This window comes from Bos indicus x Bos taurus, chromosome 5, assembly GCF_003369695.1.
Source record: "Bos indicus x Bos taurus breed Angus x Brahman F1 hybrid chromosome 5, Bos_hybrid_MaternalHap_v2.0, whole genome shotgun sequence".
Taxonomy (NCBI): domain Eukaryota; kingdom Metazoa; phylum Chordata; class Mammalia; order Artiodactyla; family Bovidae; genus Bos; species Bos indicus x Bos taurus.
The window spans coordinates 87,096,333-87,119,883 of record NC_040080.1 but is presented as its reverse complement, the minus strand read 5'-3'; the positions used below and the strand labels follow the sequence as shown (position 1 = coordinate 87,119,883).

General features: G+C 41.7%; 2 protein-coding genes across 15 annotated transcripts in view; one reads left to right on the top strand and one right to left on the bottom strand.

The window, feature by feature from the left end:
- PCED1B (PC-esterase domain containing 1B) overlaps nucleotides 1–21,588 on the bottom strand; it is a 203,846-nt gene extending 182,258 nt beyond the window's left edge. For 6 of the 14 annotated variants that reach the window (XR_003511202.1, XR_003511204.1, XR_003511206.1 and 3 more), the window contains exon 1: nucleotides 21,444–21,588. The gene's annotated coding sequence lies outside the window, so the exon portion shown is untranslated. Of the gene's footprint in view, nucleotides 1–12,844; nucleotides 12,954–13,299; nucleotides 13,409–21,443 lie in introns of those variants that run through there. The other 8 variants (XM_027542662.1, XM_027542658.1, XM_027542664.1 and 5 more) reach the window with 5 other exon arrangements.
- Nucleotides 13,061–16,466, top strand: AMIGO2 (adhesion molecule with Ig like domain 2). The gene is made up of 2 exons (XM_027542656.1): nucleotides 13,061–13,569; nucleotides 13,935–16,466. The coding sequence occupies exon 2, from the start codon at nucleotides 13,998–14,000 to the stop codon at nucleotides 15,561–15,563; it is 1,566 nt and encodes a 521-aa protein (XP_027398457.1). The 5' UTR covers nucleotides 13,061–13,569; nucleotides 13,935–13,997; the 3' UTR covers nucleotides 15,564–16,466.
- Nucleotides 21,589–23,551: the final 1,963 nt, after the last annotated feature.

Here is a 23,551-nt window from a genome sequence, read left to right as displayed (position 1 = left end):
GTTTCCCTTCTCCAGGGGATCTTCCCAATTCAGGGACTGAAACTCGGTCTCCCACATTGCAGGCAGATTTTTTACCAGCTGAGCCACAAGGGAAGCCCACAAAAGGGAAGGGGAAGAAAGAAAAGTCATGGAGACTGAAAAGGAAGAAATGAAACTGTCATTTTTAGACAATAAGATCACGTACGTAGAAAATTTCTAAAGAATTTATAGGTAAATTCTTAGAATCAATAAGAGAATATAAGGACACTGGATAGAAAATCAACACACAAAAATTAGTTGCTGTAGAATGAATGTTTGTGTTCCCTACAAAATTCGTATTTTGAAATCCTAACTTCAACGATGAAGGTATTCAGAGATGGGGACTTTGGGCTCTGACCCCATGAATGGGATTAGTGCCCTTACAAAAGTATCCAGAGGAATCCCTGAGCCTTTCTGCCACATGAGAACACAGAAAAAAAGCCACGGTGTATGTATGAAGAAGGTAGCCCTCACCAGACACCACATCTGCCAGTACCTTGATCTTGCACTTTTCAGCTTCTAGAACTGTGACATATAAATTTGTTATAAATTTATAGCTCAGTGGGTAAAGAATATGCCTGCAATGCAGGAGACCCTGGTTCAGTTCCTGGGTCAGGAAGATCCGCTGGAGAAGGGATAGACTACCCACACCAGTGTTCTTGGGCTTCCCTGATGGCTCAGCTGGTGAAGAATCCACCTGCAATGCGGGAGACCTAGGTTAGATCCCTGGGTTGGGAGGAAACCCTGGAGAAGGGAATGGCTACCCACTCCAGTATTCTAGCCTGGATAATTTCATGGACTGTATAATCTATGAGGTCACAAAGAATCGGACACAACTGAGTGATTTCACTTTCATAAGCCACCCAGTTTATGGTATTTTATTTAGCAAACTGAGCTATGACATAAGCCATATTTACTTGTATATACTGGCAACAAACAAATAGAAAATAAAACATTTATAATAGTACCCCCAAACTCAAACACTTAGAAATAAATCTAATTGAAGATGTACAGGACTAACAATTACAAAATTTTATTGAGAAAAAATAAAGGAAAGCTAAACAAGTGGACTTGTTATGGATTGGATGACTCAGTATTACAAAGATATAAGTTTTTCTTCAGATTATTACATACTTCCATGCAATCTCAACCAAAATCCAAGATGTAGGCTTATTTTTTTTCCCCAGAAATGTACGAATCAATACAAATAAATTCTAAAATTCATATGGAAAAGCAAAGGCCAAGAAAAGCCAAGCTTTTCTTGAAGAACAAATATGAAGGACTCACACTATAGCAGGAACTATTATTATAAAGCTACGGATAATCAAAACTGTGTGATACTAGTATAAGAACAGATAAGTGTCCAACAGAACAGATCCATACATATATGATCACATGATTTATGATAAAATGGCCATGAAATTCAGCAGGGAAAAGGGTCTTTTCAATAAATCATGCTGGGTCAGTTGGATACCCATATGGAAAAAAATGTTTATTGACTTCTACTTCACATTACACACAAGAATCAATTCCAGATGTGTCTTAGACCTTTTGGGTTGCTATAACAAAAATACCATAAAAATTGGCATCTGGTGAGGGTCTGCTTCCTCATTCATGGATGATGTCTTATTGCTATGACCCCACCTGGCAGAAAAGGGTCTCTCCTGAGTTTAATCTCATTCAGGAGGGTTCTGCCCTTATGATCTAATCATCTCTGCAATGCCCCACATCTAATACCACTACCTTGGGGATTAAGATTTCAACATATGAGTTCAGGGCAGAATACAGATATTCAGACCATAGCAAGATTGGGTTGGAGAGAGAAATTGAAAGATAAAGCAATACCCTTTTAGATGGAAACACTTTCATAACCTTGGACTAGGCAATGCTTTTTAAAATAGGAAATAAATTGTGATTGAGTCACAGAGCGGAATATTATATAGCTGTGAGGTTATTGATGACTACATTCAAAAATATGGATGAAACCCTCAAGCACAGAGTTGAGCAATAAGAGCCAGACAAGAAGAGTATATATTTCATGTATATAATGTATCATCTATTTCTGCTTTATTGACTATGCCAAAGCCTTTGATTGTGTGGATCACAATAAACTGTGGGAAATTCTGAAAGAGATGGGAATACCAGACCACCTGACCTGCCTCTTGAGAAACTTATATGCAGGTCAGGAAGCAACAGTTAGAACTGGACATGGAACAACAGACTGGTTCCAAATAGGAAAAGGAGTACGTCAAGGCTGTACGTTGTCACCCTGCTTATTTAACTTATATGCAGAGTACATCATGAGAAGCGCTGGGCTCGAAGAAACACAAGCTGGAATCAAGATTGCCGGGAGAAATATCAACAACCTCAGATATGCAGATGACACCACCCTTATGGCAGAAAGTGAAGAGGAACTAGAAAGCCTCTTGATGAAAGTGAAAGTGGAGAGTGAAAAAGTTGGCTTAAAGCTCAACATTCAGAAAACAAAGATCATGGCATCTGGTCCCATCACTTCATGGCAAATAAATGGGGAAACAGTGGAAACAGTGGCTGACTTTATTTTGGGGGGCTCCAAAATCACTGCAGATGGTGATTGCAGCCATGAAATTAAAAGATGCTTACTCCTTGGAAGGAAAGTTATGACCAACCTAGATAGCATATTCAAAAGCAGAGCTATTATTTTGCCAACAAAGGTCCGTCTAGTCAAGGCTATGGTTTTTCCAGTGGTCCTGTATGGATGTGAGAGTTGGACTATGAAGAAAGCTGAGCACCGAAGAATTGATGCTTTTGAACTGTGGTGTTGGAGAAGACTCTTGAGAGTCCCTTGGACTGCAAGGACATCCAACCAGTCCATCCTAAAGGAGATCAGTCCTGGGTGTTCATTGGAAGGAATGATGCTAAAGCTGAAACTCCAGTACTTTGGCCACCTGATGCGAAGAGTTGACTCATTGGAAAAGACTCTGATGCTGGGAGGGATTGGGGGCAGGAGGAGAAGGGGACGACAGAGGATGAGATGGCTGGATGGCATCACTGACTCGATGGACATGAGTTTGAGTGAACTCTGGGAGTTGGTGATGGACAGGGAGGCCTGGAGTGCTGCAATTCACGGGGTTGCAAAGAGACGACATGACTGAGCAACTGAACTGAACTGAACTGAACTGAACTGAATGTATCGTAACAGGCAGAACAAATCCAGAAGTCATGAGAGTGGTTATCACCGGGCAGTTAGTGACTAGAAGGGAACACAGGACCTAGTCTGTTCTTTGATTTGGGGGACTTTGCCCGTTTTGTTAATCCTCCTCTCTGTGCTACACGATTCTTATCTCAAACTGTCTTTGCTGGAACTTTTTTTCTTCAAAATTGTTGGACAGACCTCAGTTTCTGCTTGTGTAATTATTCAGTTTACTTTCAATATACATGATGTACCATTATGTTTTACTGAGGTTCTGCAAAATGTCTGCTTCTCAGGATTATTTCTGGAGACTGACTTTTTTTTTTTTCTTCCAGGTAGCTCTGTAGCTTTCTGAGAACTCTTTCTGAAAAGAGTTCTGTGTTCTCTGTCCATCTGCCTCTCTTCTGCACCGTCACCACTCTGCCTTCTTTACAATGCTGTTCTGCTTTTGCTACTCTGTTATTATTATACTGTTGAAGAAAGAGGAAGAGATCGTCTTGAATAGAAAGTGTAATTTTCTGATTGGGGCAGCATCATGATGCCGCTGTATTTCTTGTGTAATTGAAGATTTCGCTGATTTCTGGCTTTAATAGCCTGCCCAGGGATGACAGTGTTGGGTCTAGCCAACCTGAATGTGTGGTCTTGTTGACAGACATACCTCTCTTATGGCAAGAGGTTTGTCACGCTATAATCATTTGGTATCACTCAACACTGAACTCATCAAACTACTCTTCTCTATTATTTCACACTCAGCAAATTTGTTTGTGATTATAAACTTGGCTTCCCAAAGCTTTCTAACAGGCAGAGTTCTGATCCACTTGATGTTTGCTTTAAATTCATAGATAGGTATTCTTTTGGCTTATGTTATAAGCCATTCTCCACATGTCAAATTAGCTCTGGGGCATTAAAAAATATCAAGCGTGAATCTAACATCTTGGGGTATGTTGATACTATCAAGGTAGTCTATCCGGAGAAGCCACTACTCAGCTTTCCTCCTAGGCACACCCTGTTGTTGTTCAGTCGGTAAGTTGTTTCCAACTCTTTGCAACCCCATGAACTCCAGCACACCTGGCTTCCCTGTGCTTTCCCATCTCCCTATTGCTTAAACTCATGTCCACTGAGTCAGATGCCATTCAAGCCAATTCATCCTCTGACAAGCAAACAAACACATATGATATCCATCAGATCAATGTTATTCTGCTTATGAAAATAGAATCAAGGTCCTCAGTGCCTTCCCAGAAAAGGGAATTCAGATGTCCATAAATTCTAATAAATATCATTGAATAAGTGAAAAATTCCACTTTGAGATAAATGTGGACAGCTGCCACACTAGCTTGTTTTTCCATCATCTAGCTGTTTCTCCAAAGGAGGAAATGTCAGTGAGCAGACTCATCCTCCAGCAACTTGTTTAGATTTGCACATCACCTCTCCTACACAAAGCTTCCTTGGTCTCCTACCGTGCATTTCTATCACAATGCAGGAGGCAAGCAGCAGCACATCAAAACTGCTCTCTGGAGAGAGTGATGATTACTGTTTTTTTAATTTTGCTTTTCCCTATAGTTCAGAACCCCTCTGGGGACTCTCCAGTGTGTCACTGACATTGCCAGTCATCTCTCCTAACTAAAGGTCTTCACCCAGGATGCCCTCCATGACCTGCCAGCTTCAAGTCCCCCGGGGCTTTGGGCGGCCCAGGCATGCAGACTGGTGGCTCGTTCCCATCTGCAGCAGCTGAGAGTTCCATGGAGAGTAAGGCGGGGCTGAGCCAACAGCAGGTTCTCCAGACGAGGACCGAATGAGGACCTGCTGTGCTCTGATACAGCCCGGCTCAGGGGAGCCACATAATTAGTACAAACACCACTGTGGTGCGATACCTCTCCAGCTCTGTTTATTCTGTACATAAACCTAGCTTCGGCTCCACTAGGTTCAACAAACATTTGTTAAACATTTGTGCTGTGTCAGATCACATCCAAGGCACAAGGGCAATAAGGATGAAGAACACACGAACAGGACACACTCTAATACCCTTTTACAGCTTTAGAGCTCCCAAAGCACTTTTCACATGTCTCATCTCCATCAACATTGTGAAATCAAATAGAGTATACATGGGTACTGCATTTCCATTTCACAACTGGGAGGGCTGAGAATCTGAAAGACTGGGTGAGTTCCCTAAGACCACACAGTTAATAAATGTTAAGTTCTGGTACAAGAACCCAGGGATTCAAGTCTTTATTCAATGCTCAATTTCACCATATTGCTCCCCCACCCCTTTTTACACAAGGTCATTTGGCATACAGTTAGAGGATGTTTTAGACCATTTACATGTGCCAGGAAAGAGACTACTTTTCTAGCTTATAATTCTCCATTATGAATGCCATGGACAAAATGAGCCAGAAGGACTCATATTGTTGTTGTTTAGTCACTAAATTGTGTTCGACTCTTGTGACCCCATGGACTGTAGCCCACCTGGCTCTTCTGTCCATGGGATTTCCCTGGCAAGAATACTGAAGTGGGTTGCCATTTCCTTCTCCAAGGATTCATACTATCATTGCTTAATTCTGAGAGATCATTTTCATCCCTGACCACTCAAATAATTTCTTCTAAATTATGTTTTTGTGTGCATCCAATTCAGTTTGTTGAATCAGCTACTTAGTCAACCAAGAAATGATTGACTTAAAATTAGAAGAAACGAGTAAGACCTAAAATTCTGTTTGTACTGGAATTTTCAATGCCCAAAGTACATATTTTCTGTTGCAAATATTTTAGCTCTTGGTTATACGCAATTTGAAATTGAATTATATACTGTCTTATATCCTATAATTATTCTAATAACACTACACATTCCTAGAGGAGACCAACCATATCATGGGTCTGGGAATGTGGCCAGAACTAACAATATTTGCTGAAAGGAATTTAAATTATGGCTGACCATTCTACTCCCTGACAGGAAGTATAAGAGGTAATGGTTGAGCATGAGATCAGAGTGGGACAAACTTGGATGAGAGATCTGGTTTGTAATCTTGGGCAAGTTATATAAACCAGCTAAGCTCTACTGCCCTCCTTAGAAGATGGGGATGTTATTGGTCATCTTGCAGGATCTTTGTAAAATTAAATGAGAAGCCTGGTAGACACTGAGAATGAATGTTTGGTCTTATTATCAAGCCCGCTTCCTTGGATCTTTCCAGAGGTCCTTCTGTCTTCCTCCATTTAAATTTGATTTTTTTTTTTCACTAGCACAGACTGAAAGGTCAGAGTTCCAGAGCCAATTATTACTCATGGAGCATCCACCACAAAGGGCCTTGTATTTGCTGAAAATAATTGAATAAGTATTTGCTGGTTATATAATAGAGTGTTTATTATATTCTTTCAATTTTATTTTACTCTATTTTGTGTAAATGTTGACTAGCAAATAATGACTGTTTCCAATCAGATAGTTCCTTGAATAATCATACAGCACCTTTACAAAGGTATGATAAATTAATTACTGCTACAGGAAATCATGTTTTTTAAAAGATATAAAATTGGATTCTGAACACTTCATGTAGTTCTCTAAACTGAGTTTGTTAAAAATTATCCATATTTTTCAGAGAAATAAAATCAGCCCCAGTTTTAAGAAATATAATAGTGTTTAAGAATTCAATTATATGATCCCTTCAGGCTAATAATAAGCAAATGAAAACTAGAGCACCTACCATTTATGAACAAAAACATAAAAGGAACCATAATGCTAGATGCATGGCTTTAAGACAGTTTTATAAAGCAAATTTTCATCTGCTTATTTCATTCCTAAGGCTGAGAATTCAGAGTATTAAAAAAAAAGAAAAAAAAAAGTCTATTTCTCTTGTTACATAATTATGACAAAGAGAAAATCATCCTTTTGCAACCTTTTCAGGTCCCCCACAACAATGAATTTATTCTTTCAGCAGAAATAAAGTTACCAGTAAGATTATAAATGGGCTTCCCAGGTGGCACTAGTGGTAAAAAACCCAGCTGCCAATGCAGAACTGCAAACCCGGGAATGGGAATGACTGGCCAATAAGAAATACGTAAGTGACTACATGTGCCTAATCCTAACGTGACCTGTGAGCTACAGTAGCTCGTATGTATTGCTAAACTTCTCAGATTAAGACAGCACCCAGCACTTAGCAGATGCTCAGGAAATATCTGCCAGATAAATGACAGCTGTGCTAAGAGGGGACAGCAATTATAGTACCTCAAATCAGGGGAAATCAGAGTCACTTCCTGCCTGAGAAGTCAGAAGAGAGTTTGCTCTCTGAAACTGAACTGTTAGTCGCTCAGTCGTGTCCAACTCTTGGCGACCCCATAGACTGCAGCCCGCCAGGCTCCTCTGTCTATGGGATTCTCCAGGCAAGAATACTGGAGTGGGTTGCCATTTCTTCCTCCAGTGGATCTTCCCAATCCAAAGACTGAACCTAGGTGTCCTGTTTACAGGCACATTCTTTACTGTCTGAGCCACCAGGGAAACTAGAGTTGCTGAAAAATTAAGTCAGAGTCACAAAGAAGAAATACTGATGCACATGACTTAATCGTAAATAACTTGAAACAATGGTAAGTTCTCACTGTAATTTTTCTTATCCCAAAAGCATTGCAGAGAAATAGAAAATGCAGATAAGAGATGAAAATTTTAAAACCACTGTTATAAGTATATATTCTTTCAGATGATCTTCTATACATACAGATAATTCATATACATGTGTATTTTCTTTTGTAAAAATTGGAAAAACAATTTTTGGTAATTTTTTGTTATGTCACAGGACATTATTTTTAATGACAATATAGCACAATGCTGGATGGATGCACATTTATTCACCCACATCCCTGTTGGACATTAAGGAGGCATCTTTTTTTTTCCTTTGAGAAATGATCTGCCCCTTTGTGATTGAATACTTAATAAATTAAAGTGATATCTTGACTATAGGCAACTTGCTCTCAGTTACTTTTCCTGAAACAGCAATAAGACTGATATCACTGGGGAAAAAGAGGAGTTTGTGTCTACCCACTGCAGTGATAACTGACCCAGAGGAAGGAACTAAACCCAGATGGGCTCTAACTGGTTAGTACCTCTGTTCTAATCATCTCTCTTCCCGGGGCCTGGGCAACAGCAGATCAGAAAATCAGATTCACGTTTTGAAGTTAAAAGGAACTTAAGAAATCATTAATTGTCATATCCTTAATTGATTCTTAGGTTTTATGGAGAGATGAAAGCATTTTTGCCCAGGACTAGAACTTAGATCTTCTCAACTCAGAACCTGCTGGTTTTCTGTAATCACATAGGGACTTGACACTTATAATTGAAGACTCTGAATAAGTAGAACTTTGAGTCTCAAGGTTGATAATGGCAGGAGCAGATGGCCAATGTTTAAGCTCAAGTGCAAGAAAACCATCTATGTACAACTTTCAAATGGATGATCCCAACTGGTTCTATAACCTTTAGCTATAATACCTCATCCAAACTTGAAAACAGTATGCTAAGTGAAAGAAGCCAGACACAAAGGCCACATCTTGTATGATTCCATTTATGTTAAATGTTCAGAATAGGCAAATCCATGGTGACAGAAAGTAAATTAGTGGTTGCCAAGGGCTGGGAGAAGGAAAATGGGAGTCACTGCTTACTGGGTCCAGGGCTTCCTTTCAGGAGTAATGGAATTATTCTAGAAGTAGACAGTGTTAAACACTCAACAGTATATTTTCGAATGTTCAAAATGATGAATTTTGCTTATGCAAATTTTATCTCAACTAAATTAAAAGCAACATCATCAACAACAAAAATTCTATCCAGTCCATGTCAGTGAAGACAGGCGATAGAAAGAACAGATGGGGGTGAGGGGCGGACTGGTGGTTCAGTGGTTGGGACTCTGTGCTTTCACTGCAAGGGGCATGGGTTTGATCCCTGGTTGGGGAAGTAAGATCCTGCATGCTTTGCAATCTGTCCCCACCTCAGCCCCCACCCCCTAAAATAAAGGGAGGAGCAAATGGGTAAGTGGTGATTGATTAAATAGTTGCCCCACTGTGGGCTCTCCCTGGGGAGGGCATGTGGGTACTTGCTGCATGTTCCATACCCATTCCCTGCCCCATTTCTAGCTTAGGGGAGATTCCAAAGAACCCAGCCACACGGTGATCCATGCCACCTGGAGTTCAGAGCACAGGGGTTGGAGTTTGAATCCGCATACAGCCAAAAGCACAGTACTGGGTTCAAGATCTGGTTCAGTCACAAATCTTGGAGAATTTACAAAAACCAACTGGAGCAGGCCAAAAGGTTGTGGAGCAGAGTGCACTTGCAGAACTGGTGGGCAACATTATGTGTTTTCTGTGACCTAAGCTGCAGTCACATTGCAAAATCGCTACCAAGAGGGCTGTCCCTAGAGTGTGCTTTCAGCAGAAAGCTTCCACCTGCAACAATCAGGCCCCTGCAGAGCTAGATACTCTTGTGAATTGTCCCTGAAAACCACTCAAAAGTCCTCTCAGGTTAAAAAGAAAAAGAGGTAACTTTATTATTTTAATTTTTAGGCCACACCAGGCAGCATATGGGACCTTAGTTCCCTGACCAGTGATCAAACCCACACCTCCTGGATTAGAAGACAGAGTCTTAACCATGTTATCACCAAGGAAATAAAAAAAAGAGGCAACTTTAGGTTAGTGTCCCAATTATACCTGATCACAGGATGTATGCTGGAATTAAATGAGATACAGAATGTGAAAGCCCCTCATAGCATATAAAGTTCTATTACAGTATTCATGATTAGTAAAAATGACTCCAAATTATCAAATTAGCCCTATAACAACTTTTTGTCTCCTAGCTCTAATTCCATAGGTCTTTGATTACAACCTGAGAAATTCTAGAAATCACAGGGCTAGAAGACCCCTGAGATTTCATTTACTCAAATCCCTGCCCCCAGGCAACCCCAGCCAAAGGACCACACAGGCTAGATTCAGAATCCCATCAAATGTCAACCCACTTTTTCCTATCCTGGAGTCATTACTGGTCAAAAAACACACATACAAAAAACAAAAAAACTAATAGATTGTGCCATGTAGAAAAGACCAGAGAAATATCTATCCGTCCTATTTTAAACTCCTGAGAAGGCAACTCAACCATCTGTCTTGGCAACCCATTCTAAGCTGGAACCACCCTGTCAAAAATGTCTCTTTTGGTTTAATCTAAATCCTTCAAATGGAGCCTCAAGCTAATTTTGTCCCATTCCATTTTCAAATAATTTGGAACACAGTTGTTTACCATCTGAATTATAGGATTATACAATATCACAGGGTTTTGGTGAGCAGTAAATGAAATAACCCATGTAAAACACAGAGGTCATATCTGACACATAGTAATAGCTCAATACCTATTTGTTTATTATTACCATCATATATACTAGGATTCTTGTTTCAAGTGACATGAAACGCAACTCAAAATAATTGAGGAAGAATAAGAAAGGAAAAAGAAAAAGGGATGTGGGTAGAGAATGTAATTAGAAAGGAAGTAAAATTGTGCAGTGGCCTTCAGGCACTACTGGATCCGGGACTCAAATAATGTTCACAGGGCTCCTCCTTCCCTCTCTTTACAAGAATCTGAAGTATAGACAGCAGGAGGGCAATGAGTAGATTCACGCTGCCTAAGATAGGTTCCTCATTCCCCAGTTAATTTATCAAAAATTCCTTCAAAGACAAGTAAGCGGCAAGAACAGTTCTAGAAGCTAAGAACAGAGCAGTGTTCAACATAAAACATTTCACCCTCGTGGAATATACCTTCTAGTGGAAAGGGTGGATCTGGTAGAAGAAGAAGGGATTCCAGAAAGATAAAACTCTTATCCGCCACAAAGTAAGGTCCCACCTTACACCATCATTAAGATCAACTGTTGGCTTTCACTCACCAAGTCAAGTAAACCCACCCTTTTCAAAACTCTTTTCCTCTTGGTAAATGTGCAGAATCCCCAAAATCAGGTCTTCAAATGGGTAAACAAACTTGCCTTCGGATTTTGAGTGTATTTAGTTTATTTAGGCTGTGTAATCTTTGCACAAAGTTTCTAAGATGTGCCTGCAGCCCTAATAACATAACATTCTGCTTCCATTTTCAAAAGCTACTTTTCTTTTTAAACCATTTTTGTTTGAAATATAGGTCTTTCTCCCATCTTCATTTTTTCCCTTTGAATAGGATGTTATTTAGTAAAATCCTGCAAAAACCTGGTCGTCTATTAGTCGTTTAAAAAGTGTTCCTCTGGGTAATTTTAATCTATTTCTCTGTGCTAATCATTATAACTGTAAAAATGATGCCCTGGACACTAAGGTTTTTTTTTTTTTTTGAGAACACAAAGAAACGTGGCCTAAACTTTAGAAAATCTCAGCCTCTGCCTTTCCCCTGGGAACTTGCAGTAAGAAATGTTTCCTGAAGCATTTCAGACTGTATTATGATAAACTTCGACTTTTCAGAAAACCAAAACGAATCTGAATCAAGCTGCTCTCACCTGAAAAACCTCAATTTACCGGTGCTATTTCAGATTCATTCCACAAACAGCCTAGCTAAATTAATGATGCACACAATTCTATTTACACTTGGCACTGGCCTAACAGATCTGTGCCATCACATGAATCCATTCATTGACAATGTAGAGACCAACGCGCACTAAATTCAAGGTGGCTCAAGTGTGTGCGGCCGTCTACGTCATCGCTTCTATTTTTCAAGTACTATTACAAGTTATGTGCCCTGCCCCCAACTGTCTTTCTCAATTTAGTGCGTTTCAATGTCCCTGTCCCTTCTGCTTTGGTTAGTATCTCGTCAGGGAAGTAATTCAGTTCTTTAAATCCGGATATAATGTATAAATGGGTCATTTGGCTCAGTCAAATCCCATCATTAAAACTGATCTCCGAATTAAACAAAAATGGATTTTTAATCGAAAAGCTCATCAGCTCCACCCCGTCTCCTCACTTTGCCCGGCCTTGTCCACCCGGTCTCGCACCTTTCCTAGCTTGCCTCTTGGGAAAGGATGAAGAACCTCGGCAGACACCCCTTCCGGGATCAGTCTCTATCCCGCGCGAACACATTTTGAAAAAACAAACAAAAACGGCTGGCTTTGGGATTTTTTTTTGCTTTTAAGCTTAATACTCTTATCTTTGCCTTCCAGGCGGAAGGTCGGCTCCAACCCTTCTTTCCTGCGCTTCTTCGCGAATGGGGCACGAACCCTGATGCTTCCTCCTGAGTTAGGAAAGGGACCGAACTTCCCCAGGAGGTGCGCAGCGTCCCCGCGGCGCTTTCGCGGTTCCCTCCCCCCAGTAGGAGACCCTGTTGCACCGGAGGGAACGCGCCCGATTTTTCTGCTTACCCCCCGCCCCCCTTATGAGGGTGGAGACCGAAGCCGGCTTCGGTGTTTGTTTTGCAAACCTACAAACCCACTGTACTTAGCGCTGTGCGAGCCCCCCGGGCCTTCGCCCAAAGAAGGGTAGCGATAAAAGGTCGAGGAGCTCAGCGGACTCGATGGGAGAAAAACGCGACCCCCGCGGTCGCGACACGTGGGTCTTCAAGGCTGCGACCTCTAGCTCCCGGGCTGGGCGTGTCCCTTAACCTCCCTCGACCCCACCAGCCCGCGAGTCAGGGCTGGGCTCGCCGACGCGATTGGCAGCAGTGCGCGAGCGCGTCCTCACCCCTGGGTACGCGAGCCCGGCCTCCGGTGTGGGTCCCCCGCCCCGCCGCGCGGCCGCTCTCCCGGACCCAGAGGGGCAGGAAGAGGGTGGCGGCGGGGCCGCGGGGTGGGTGCGTGGGGGGTGCGCCGGCCGCCGCTCTGATTGGCTGCACCGTCGCCCCCTCCTCGCGCCGCGCGCCCCCTGCCGCGCGCCCAGCCGGCTCCCGCCCTTAGCCCCGGAGCAGGTTTACGCTGGAAGGAGGACGCGCAGGGGCGGGACTGGTCTCCCCGCCCCGCACCCGACCCTGAGCGCGCGGGGATAAAACCCGGCCGGTGGCGCCGGGGATCCGGGGCCCTGCTGCCTCCCGTGAGCGGAGAGGTGGGGCCGGGTCCGATCCGCTTCCCGCGCCTTCGCCCCTCGGACCCGGCTCCAGGAGCCGGGCGCCCCACGCGACGACCGGATCGCCCAGGAGGTACCTTTAGCCGAGCAATGAAGAAAGCCCGGGAGAACCAACCGGAGCCGGTCGAGACGTTTCCTGCGGCCGGGGTTGCTGCTGCTGCCGCCGAAACGGCGGCTTGAAACTCTACAAAGTTGCGAGCCAGCGAGAGGCTGCCGCCCGCCGGGAGCAAAAGGGAAAGGAAGTCTTAAGATGCCGGAGTGACAGACGGAGACAGACGGACGCACAGACCTGCAGAAGACACCACGTCGGCGGCCTATCCCCGGAGCCCGTGAGGCGTCCCAGCTCTGTGAGTTGCTTTCTGGACGGGTGGCTTGCTAAGTATTTCCCTGTAATGGTTTATAAGACGCGTTTATGTATTTTTGTGTCTCCTAGAGAGAGAAAAAAACAAACCCAACAACAACGCAGGATGCACCTTAAAAAACAATTGAGTTTCTGATATTGAGAACGTTGTGCCAATAGAATGGAACTGTAAATGCCTGTAAGCAGGAGTAACCCAGGAAAAATTGGCATCTAACATAGACTCCCCAGTGTGAAAAAACCCTCCGTTTCAAAAGTTACTGGAAAGAAAGCCAGATATTACTCTTAAGGGTTAACTAGTGCTAGTGAATCTTTGTTTTTTTAACCCCTCTTTAAATATTGATTGTTTACCAGGTTCACTGGTGGGAGGCTGAGCTGGTGGAAAAGGCTCCTGGAAGAGACTCAGAGGCAACCATAATGTCTTTACGTTTACACGCACTGCCCACCCTGCCTGGAGTTGTCAGACCGGGCTGCAAGCAACTGCTGTGTTTGTTGGTTATCACGATGACTGTGAGCCGTGGCGCCTCCGGGGTGTGCCCCACTGCTTGCATCTGTGCCACTGACATCGTCAGCTGCACCAACAAAAATCTGTCCAGGGTGCCTGGGAACCTTTTCAGGCTGATCAAGAGACTGGATCTGAGTTACAACAGAATTGGGCTTCTAGATTCTGAGTGGATTCCTGTATCGTTGGTAAAGCTGAACACCCTCATTATTCGGCACAACAACATCACGAGCATTTCCACGGACAGTTTTTCCACCACTCCAAATCTGAAGTGTCTTGACTTGTCATCCAACAAGCTGAAGACCGTGAAAAGTGCAGTGTTCCAAGAGCTGAAGGTTCTGGAAGTGCTCCTGCTTTACAACAATCACATTTCCTATCTGGATCCTTCAGCGTTTGGAGGGCTCTCCCAACTGCAAAAACTGTACTTAAGTGGAAACTTTCTCACGCAGTTTCCCATGGATTTGTATGTTGGAAGGTTCAAGCTGGCAGAACTGATGTTTCTAGATGTTTCTTATAACCGGATCTCCTCTCTGCCAATGCATCATATAAATTTAGTGCCAGGAAAGCAACTGAGAGGTATCTTCCTTCATGGAAACCCCTTTGTCTGTGACTGTTCTCTCTACTCCTTGCTGATCTTTTGGTACCGTAGGCACTTCAGCTCAGTGATGGATTTTAAGAATGATTATACCTGTCGCCTATGGTCTGACACTAGGCACTTCCATCAGGTGCTTCTGCTCCAGGATAGCTTCCTGAACTGCTCTGACAGTATCATCAATAGTTCCTTCCGTGCCCTTGGCTTTATTCACGAGGCTCAGGTCGGGGAAAGGCTGATGGTCCACTGTGACGGCAAGACTGGTAGGGCAAATACCGATTTCATGTGGGTCGGTCCAGATAACAGAGTGCTGGAGCCCGATAAGGAGATGGAAAACTTTCATGTGTTTCCCAATGGAAGCCTGGTTATAGAAAGTCCTCGTTTTGAGGATGCTGGAGTGTATTCCTGTGTTGCAATGAATCGGCAACGTCTGTTAAATGAAACTGTGGATGTTACAATAAACGTGAGCAATTTCACCATAAACAAATCCCATGCACACGAGGCATTTAACACAGCTTTTACCACTCTTGCAGCCTGCGTGGCCAGCATTGTTTTGGTACTTCTGTACCTCTATCTGACACCATGTCCCTGCAAGTGTAAACACAAGAGACGAAAAAATATGCTAAACCAAAGCAATGTCCATGCATCTATTCTCACTTCCGGCCCTGATAGTGATGCCCCCACTGATGAACGGAAGGCAGGGGCCGGGAAAAGAGTAGTGTTTTTGGAACCCCTGAAGGATACTGCAGCAGGGCAGAATGGGAAAGTCAGGCTCTTTCCCAGTGAAACGGTCATAGCTGAGGGCATCTTAAAGTCCACGAGGGTGAAATCCGACTCAGATTCAGTCAATTCAGTGTTTTCAGACACACCCTTTGTGGCGTCCACTTAATTTTGTGCCTGCATTTGTACAATGTAGTGATTGAATCTCTTTGTATTCAACCTTGTGTGTGGTCTGCAAAAATAAACAGCAGGGCAGAAATGGGGTTGTTCTGTGTTTCAGAAATAAAACCAAAGGGTCTCTTTCACTGGTTTATAAGTAATGTGGTAAAGCACTTAGGTTCATGCCAGAGAAAGATGGAGTTGTATTTCAGAGTTTAAGTTCTAGATAATACCTTCATCTTTAGCACCACTGATAATTTCAGAGCTGAACTGGAGGTGACGTGACTGACATTGTCCTTTCACTCAGGATTCTTGAAAGAAAAGCTAAATTTCAGATATTAGAGATTTTACTAACTTATTGGGACCAAAGTTGAGTTATGTTAAAGAAAAATGTTCATTTTTAAAAGATGCAGAAGGAAGAACCAAGCAGCAGTTGTTTATAAAGCACAAAATAAAGTTAGATTTGGGGATACTTCAGTTCATGTTATCATTGCAGACCAGAGTAAATAGACAGTCCTGATCAAATTTGCTGAGCAGTGCCACATTGCATATGGTGTTAGATAAATAGTACAGTAAAGGTACATTTGTTTGACTATCTTCTTTCCATTCTGTACATCTCCTATCCTTGTACAAAAGATCTTATTGAAAGTTTAAAGCCATCATTATTTGTTGCCATAAATATGTAAGTGTCAATGCCAAAATGTCAGAGTAACTTCTTCAGCCTTTGTTCTAGGAGACTAATATTTGTCTATATGCTTGTGTGTGTAAAAGTTTTAAATTATATGAACTGTTAAAGAGATGCCACTATATTGTACTTTGGACATTTGATTTAATGTAAATACGTGTGTTCTGCGACTTGATGTTCTGTTTTATTTGGCTATTTAAAAATATAAATCTAAGACGTTTTATGTGATCTGATTGTGCTGCTTTGTGTTAAACACCATCAATTGCAGATTTCTCTCCAAATTTCTTATACAGTATAGATTTTTTTTTTAAAGAGGAAAAAAGACTATGGAGTGTCCTACCCAGTGAATACCTTCAATATCCCATTTTACCTGATACCATTATGCACTTCAGCCAGGTTTGAAAGTCACTTAAGCTCTGAATTTGGAACATGTAGGAGCCTCCTTATTCCCATCTCTACTGTGAGATAATCAACTACCCACTTTGAACCTAGGTTTTCTCAACTATGAAATGGAGATTTCAGAGGTTCCTTCCCACCCTGGAAGTGATGACTTCCCGGTGGTCTTAGATCCATCACAGACTTGCACTGACTTTCTGAAAATATCCCAAGTACTGATAGAGGACAGGAATGGGATTAGGACAGGCTAGTGTAACACTGCCTAGGTCGGAAGGTCTATGGATTATCAAGTCCAGCTGCTTTACTTTCTCAGGGATAAATGAAACCCAAAGAGGGCTGTGGGTTGTCTAAGGCCACACAGTGAGTTAGTGACGGATTCAAGGAGAGCTCAGTTTCTGGATTCTTCCTGGTGAAGATAAGCGAGTCAAAAAGTGGCTATTTTTAATGATAAGGATGGTGAAGGAGCCAAAGAATGAGGCAAAACAGTGGTCAGAAAATGACAAAGGGGAATGAATCAGGGATGTGTTGTCGCTAGGGCTGAGAGAGAAGATAATTAAAAGATGGAGGTAGGTCACTGTAACAAGCATTTGGAGAACTGGAGAATGAGATGAGGAGGAAAGACTGACTTTGGTAGTGGTGGTTTTGGGGGAACGATGGATCCTTGGTGACAGCTTGATAAGTGCCAAGCCGGGCACCTAGTGACAGATACCCATCAGCTGTGGGTTAAGGAGTGGGTGTGTGCATAGGAAATACCATAGGATGTTTGCTATTGCTCAGTTGACTTGACAATTCCTTATTGCCTAGTTGGTGTTAACGACTTACTGCCTCTACCTTTTAAACATAGACCTCACTTGTTAAATAAGATCCTTCAGTCCCAAGGATATTACAGGAAAGCATTTTATTCCAGTTCCTGCCATTTAAGCAATTAAGAAGAACTGTGTGACCTGTGTGATCTTTAAAATCGTTACTCTTTTTTCATTCATATTTGGATGAAGAGATACTGTGGTTCATTCAGGGTCACACAGGGAGTCAGGACACAGAGGGAAACTCCTGAACCATTGACACTCCAGCAAGGGGAAGGGCTGCCTCCAGGGGCCGTGATCACCAGGGTGCTGAGTGTGAAAGAACATGGCCGGCAGTGGGGTTCAAGATCTCTGAATTCAGCCTTTTCTGGGCCAGATCTCTAGGGTCTTTCAACTCTCAAACCCTTGATCCCAGGAAGTGCATGCTGCCTTTGGCAAGGGACCATGGACAGTGCTGGCAGTGGGGAGTTTGGAGAGCCTGATTTTGGCTAATCCTAATCCTGATGCTTGGTTAAACGATCAGCTGAGTTGAGATCAAAACTAACATATTTACAGCTCAAAAAAAAAAAAAATGCATATATACATATACATGTGTATATATATGGATGTATGTATAACTGAATCACTTTGCTGTCATCTGAAACTAACACAACATTGTGAATGAGCTATATTTCAATAAAAAATAATGCAAAAGCAAATCCTGAATGCTGTAAAGCAAAGCTTTGTTTTGGACAGGAATAGGAAGGCATGGTGATGTAAAAGCATAGAACTGAACGTTATGCTGTGGAATTTTAAGTTCTTACATGTATCTTCTTTTTTGAGGGAGTGGGGAGGGTAGAAGCCTGGGGGCTTCCCAGGTGGCACTAGTGGTAGAGAGCCTGCCTGCCAATGCAGGAGACACGAGACTCAGATTTGATCCCTGGGTCAGGAAGATCCCCTGGAGGCAGGCATGGCAATCCATTCTAGTATTCTTGCCTGGAGAATCCCATGGACAGAGAAGCCTGGTGAGCTATAGTCTATAGGGTTGCAAAGAGTCAGACACAACTGACAAGGCATAGCGTGCACGTAGAAGCCTGATCACGTGTATTTTAAATGTGGGAACAGAAGTGATTTGTACATTATAAATTTGTTTCACTCAAAACTTTTATATAATTTTCCTTCCAAGTAATAATTTGGATTTATGTACCTGGGTTATTCTTTTAAGGTACTTAGTATTTTTTAGTACTCAGTTATGAGAGAAGTGGGTACTCTGGAAAAATCAAACAAAGATCACATATGTGAAATTTTCCTGGGCTTATAATATTTTTTCACTATAAGATACTAAGTTGATGATAGCACCCTCTATTAATCATGAGTTACATTTTAAAATATACTTTCAAGACCTATTATCTGAACTAATGCCCTAAAACATTAATTTATAGTCAACTTCTGCATGAATCCTCACTGTTTGGCCTAGAGAGATTTAAATAAATTTATTTTTAGCTTTAGTTACTTGAATTATTTGCCTGGAAAACATGTTTGTTTGTTTGTTCTTATTTCTCTAAATAAACCTTTTTTCTCAAATGTTAATCAGAAGGGACGTAGGTGAAACTTACAGGGGTGGAAACATAAGAGGGGCAAGAAGATATGCTGTCAGTCCAGATTCTAGAAAGACGTCTGATTTGGATCATCCTGCTAAGCACTGTTAAAGCAGGATACAGCCTAAACACCCTCCAATATTGCTGGCTTTTCCTTGGCCATGACTGCTCCTTGCTGATTGTCACCTTTTAGTTTCATCTGCTTTACCGAGCAGTAAGTAGGTCTGGAGAAGGCAATAGCACCCCACTCCAGTACTGTTGCCTGGAAAATCCATGGACAGAGAAGCCTGGTAGGCTGCAGTCCATGGGGTCGTGAAGAGTCGGACACGACTGAGCGACTTCATGTTCACTTTTCACTTTCATGCGTTGGAGGAGGAAATGGCAACCCATTCCAGTATTCTTGCCTGGAGAATCTCAGGGACAGGGGAGCCTGGTGGGCTGCCGTCTATGGGGTCGCACAGAGTCGGACACGATTGAAGCGACTTAGCAGCAGCAGCAGCAAGTAGGTCTAAATCAGAGCATCTCCATGGGGTCACAGGGGAAAGTTAGATAAACAGGGGTTTCTAGTAGCTACCCTCTATACACTCCCCAACCAGAAGCTCTGATTCAGGCCATCTGGGGTAAGGCCTGCATGTGATTTTTTTTTCCCTAAATAATTATGCTTTTGCTTATTTTGTTGAAACATACCCCCCCCCCCCAAGAAATGAGGCTTTAGCAAATTTTGTGTTTGGGGCTATGTCAAAATACATTATTATTACTTGCTAATAGATTTTTTAATAAAAAGAAGAATTTGTGCACACAAATTCTAATATGTTGGGAAAATGAAAGACTTTGATTCTCTGTTACTAAATAAACTCTAGAGTAAATTGTTGGCTATAATTTATAATTTATGATTTTCTAAATTATGAAACACAGAGTAATTACTCTGAGATCAGTAGATCTCTGATTCTTTCATTTTTTAAACCTATTTTTGGCTTGAAAGCAGCGACGACAGATCCGGTTCGTGACAATGAGCTTTGGGGCTTTCAAATCTGATTAGATCATAGTAACATGAAGGCATATCCCAAGGATATCTGAGTGCAGATTTCGGCTACAGAGAACAAACTTCTTTGTTTTTTCAGTATATTAGAATACTATTTTTAAAAGAGAGTACTGAAATTCTTTTCATTGTTCTCTATACCTCTTTGCTCAAGAACCAGCCCCCAAAGCCATATTTTTTTAAATTTTTTATAATATGAAAGTTAGTGTGGAAAGATAATGGTAGTTTGCCCTTGCAAGTATTATTGGGTGGTAAGATATAAAATATAGAATCTAAAACTCTTATGATAACCTCCTGACTGATTCAGAGGACTGCTTACGGGACCATTATTATTTGTGAATTGATTGCAAAAGGGGTATCCTCTTACAGTGAGGTCAGAGTAAACAGTATGGAAACACAGACCCTTTTATAAATTGTAAAAGGTGATATATCAATATATGTATATATTAAATATTAAGTGTTTGCAAAGTGCCAGACATACTGTGAGAGATGGTACTTATTACTCCTCATCACAGAATCTCTGAAATGGAAAATACTACCACACCCTTCATTTCAGATAGGAAAAAGAGGCTTAAAAGGGATAAATAATTTTCCCAGGTGACTCAGTTAATAAGTCATTTTCATAATGATAATCATTTTAAAAATATCTGCACAGAACTCTTAGAGATGTTCTACCAAGAGCATGGGTCATAAGTAAACTTTTATAAAAGTAATGAGTGCTCACCGCAAATCTGGGAGAAGAATGGAGGGTCAGAGGATCAGAAGTTATTCAAACATCATAAAGGTAGAAATTTTTATTGTTTTTTCCCTTAAAACACAAGTAGCAAAATTAGAAGTCCATCTGAAAGGATTTGGTCGCATAGATGAAACCTCCCCAGTCTGCAGGGTCTTTTCATTCTGGTTGCTCTTCACACATGAAATTGCTTAATATGCAAAGCAGATATCTGCTTTATCATTATAACTGACACATTCAAGATTTTTAAATGAGTAAGTGCTTAAAATGTTTTTAAAATTAAAAATGGTCCAACTTACAGAGTAAATATTTCTGATATAAATGTTTCTGATAATTTATTTTAAATGTCTGGAAGAATGGTGGAGGCAACTCAAACCCAATGGGGGATATTTTCAACTAATTTTCATATTAGATTTCTAAAAGTTATTTAAAAATTACTGTGTAAGGTAGCTTCACCAGCTTACCTGGTTAGATTTCTCTTTTGGGTAATACGTCAGCAGAGTATCAAATATCAAGAGAATTTTGCAGTATCTATAGGTGCTGGAGGACAGAGGAAACGAAAAGTACCCACCAAATTGAGAAGGTATCTTGAGACAGAAAAATGAGGCAGGCTGCTCTATATAATCAATGGATTGGTTTTTTAATAGGGTAACTTACTCACAGAGTAGGATCGGAGTCCAGCAGGCAACTATGCAGAATCGGAGCCACACTCTGCACCTCCAAAGGGCCACTGAGGCAATATTGTTGTTACCCAGGGTATAGAGTAGGTGCTTGGAAACAGGACATGCATTCCTCAGTCAAGATTCACAAATGGGTCACTAATCTCGTGGGCGCCAGCAATACATCAGTGAAGGTTTCCATCATTGTTTGGGGACTAATAGAGCATAGAGGCCACCCGGTCCTAATGATTTTAAACAATACTCTTTAACTACAAAGCTCTTGACAACAAGGAAGTGATTTACTGTACAACACAGCCCTGAGTAGGGTCAGCAGAAGGACAGGAGAAGCTGTAAGGGCCCCAAGATGGCGTCAGTTATGCTAACAGCCATACTCTAGGATTTTGGTGTCATGAAATCAAGTGTCATAAGATCAAGGGTCAAACCCTTGATGATGAATGGCCAGTGGTAACCAAGAGAAGATTATTAAGTAGGCCATATGTGCTATATAATAACTACCCTCTTCCCCTTAAGGAAGATTATAATACAACTGAGAGATGAAATGCAAAAACCTGAAACAGTTCAAGAGTAAGAGTTGATTTGTCTACTAGTGACCAAGCTGGCAAATAGGAGATGAGAAATGGATGATAATTAGCAGACCTTGCTTTTCCCAAATGGGCTAATGTGACACAGGCTTGAACACTAGATAGCCATCCCATAGATGCTCTGAATGTTATCATAACTGGGATCCTTACCCCCAGAAAGGTTATACCTTAAGGAGGTGGCTCAGACTAGTTAACAGTGTTCTAAAGTTTATGTCATAGACTCTATTTAAAATTTGACTATTCATCTATTATCATTTGTGATCAAACCTAGAGGAGAAAGAGACTTTAATACTTAACACTGGTCCTCTACACTCACAGCTCCAAACTTCACCTCCATTAGTTAGGATGAAGACTTCTGAAATGTCCTAGCTGTGTTGAGAAATGAGAACAGTAACAATAATAAGGGTTTATATATTTTGTCTTATACCTATGAGAAAGTTATTATTTTTACATGCATTTTACAGCGGAAGAACTGAGGTACAGTGGGAGAACTGAGGCTTAAAAATGATTTTTCTAAAGAACATTGGCTCATTGAAAAAGCAAGAGAGTTCCAGAAAAACATCTACTGCTTTATTGACTAGGCCAAAGCCTATGACTGTGTGGATCACAATAAACTGTGAAAAATTCTTAAAGAGATGGGAATACCAGACCACCTGACATGCTACCTGAGAAATCTGTACTTAAGTCAAGAAGCAACAGTTAGAACCAGACATGGAACAACAGATTGGTTGCAAATTGGGAAAGAAGTACATCAAGGCTGTATATTGTTACCCTGCTTATTTAACTTCTATGCAGAGTACATCATGAGAAACACTGGGCTTGAAGAAGCACAAGCTGGAATCAAGACTTCCAGGCAAAATATCAATAACCTCAGATATGCCGATGACATCACCCTTATGGCAGAAAGTGAAGAAGAACTCAAAAGCCTCTTGATGAAAGTGAAAAAGGACAGTGCAAAAGTTGACTTAAAGCTCAACATTCAGAAAACTAAGATCATGGCATCTGGTCCCATCACTTCATGGCAAATAGATGGGGAAACAGTGGCTGACTTTATTTTTCTGGGCTCCAAAATCACTGCAGATGGCGATTGCAGCCATGAAATTAAAAGATGCTTACTCCTTGGAAGAAAAGTTATGACCAACCTAGATAGCATATTCAAAAGCAGAGACATTATTGTGCCAACAAAGGTCCATCTAGTCAAGGCTATGGTTTTTCCAGTGGTCATGTATGGATATGAGAGTTGGACTGTAAAGAAAACTGAGCACCCAAGAATTGATGTTTTTGAACTGTGATGTTAGAGAAGACTCTTGAGAGTCCCTTGGACTGCAAGGAGATCCAGCCAGTTTATCCTAAAGGAAATCAGTCCTGAATATTCACTGGAAGGACTGATGCTGAAACTGAAACTCCAATTTTTTGCCCACCTGATGTGAAGAACTGACTCGCTGGAAAAGACCCTGATGCTTGAAAAGATTGAAGGTGGGAGGAGAAGGGGATGACAGAGGAT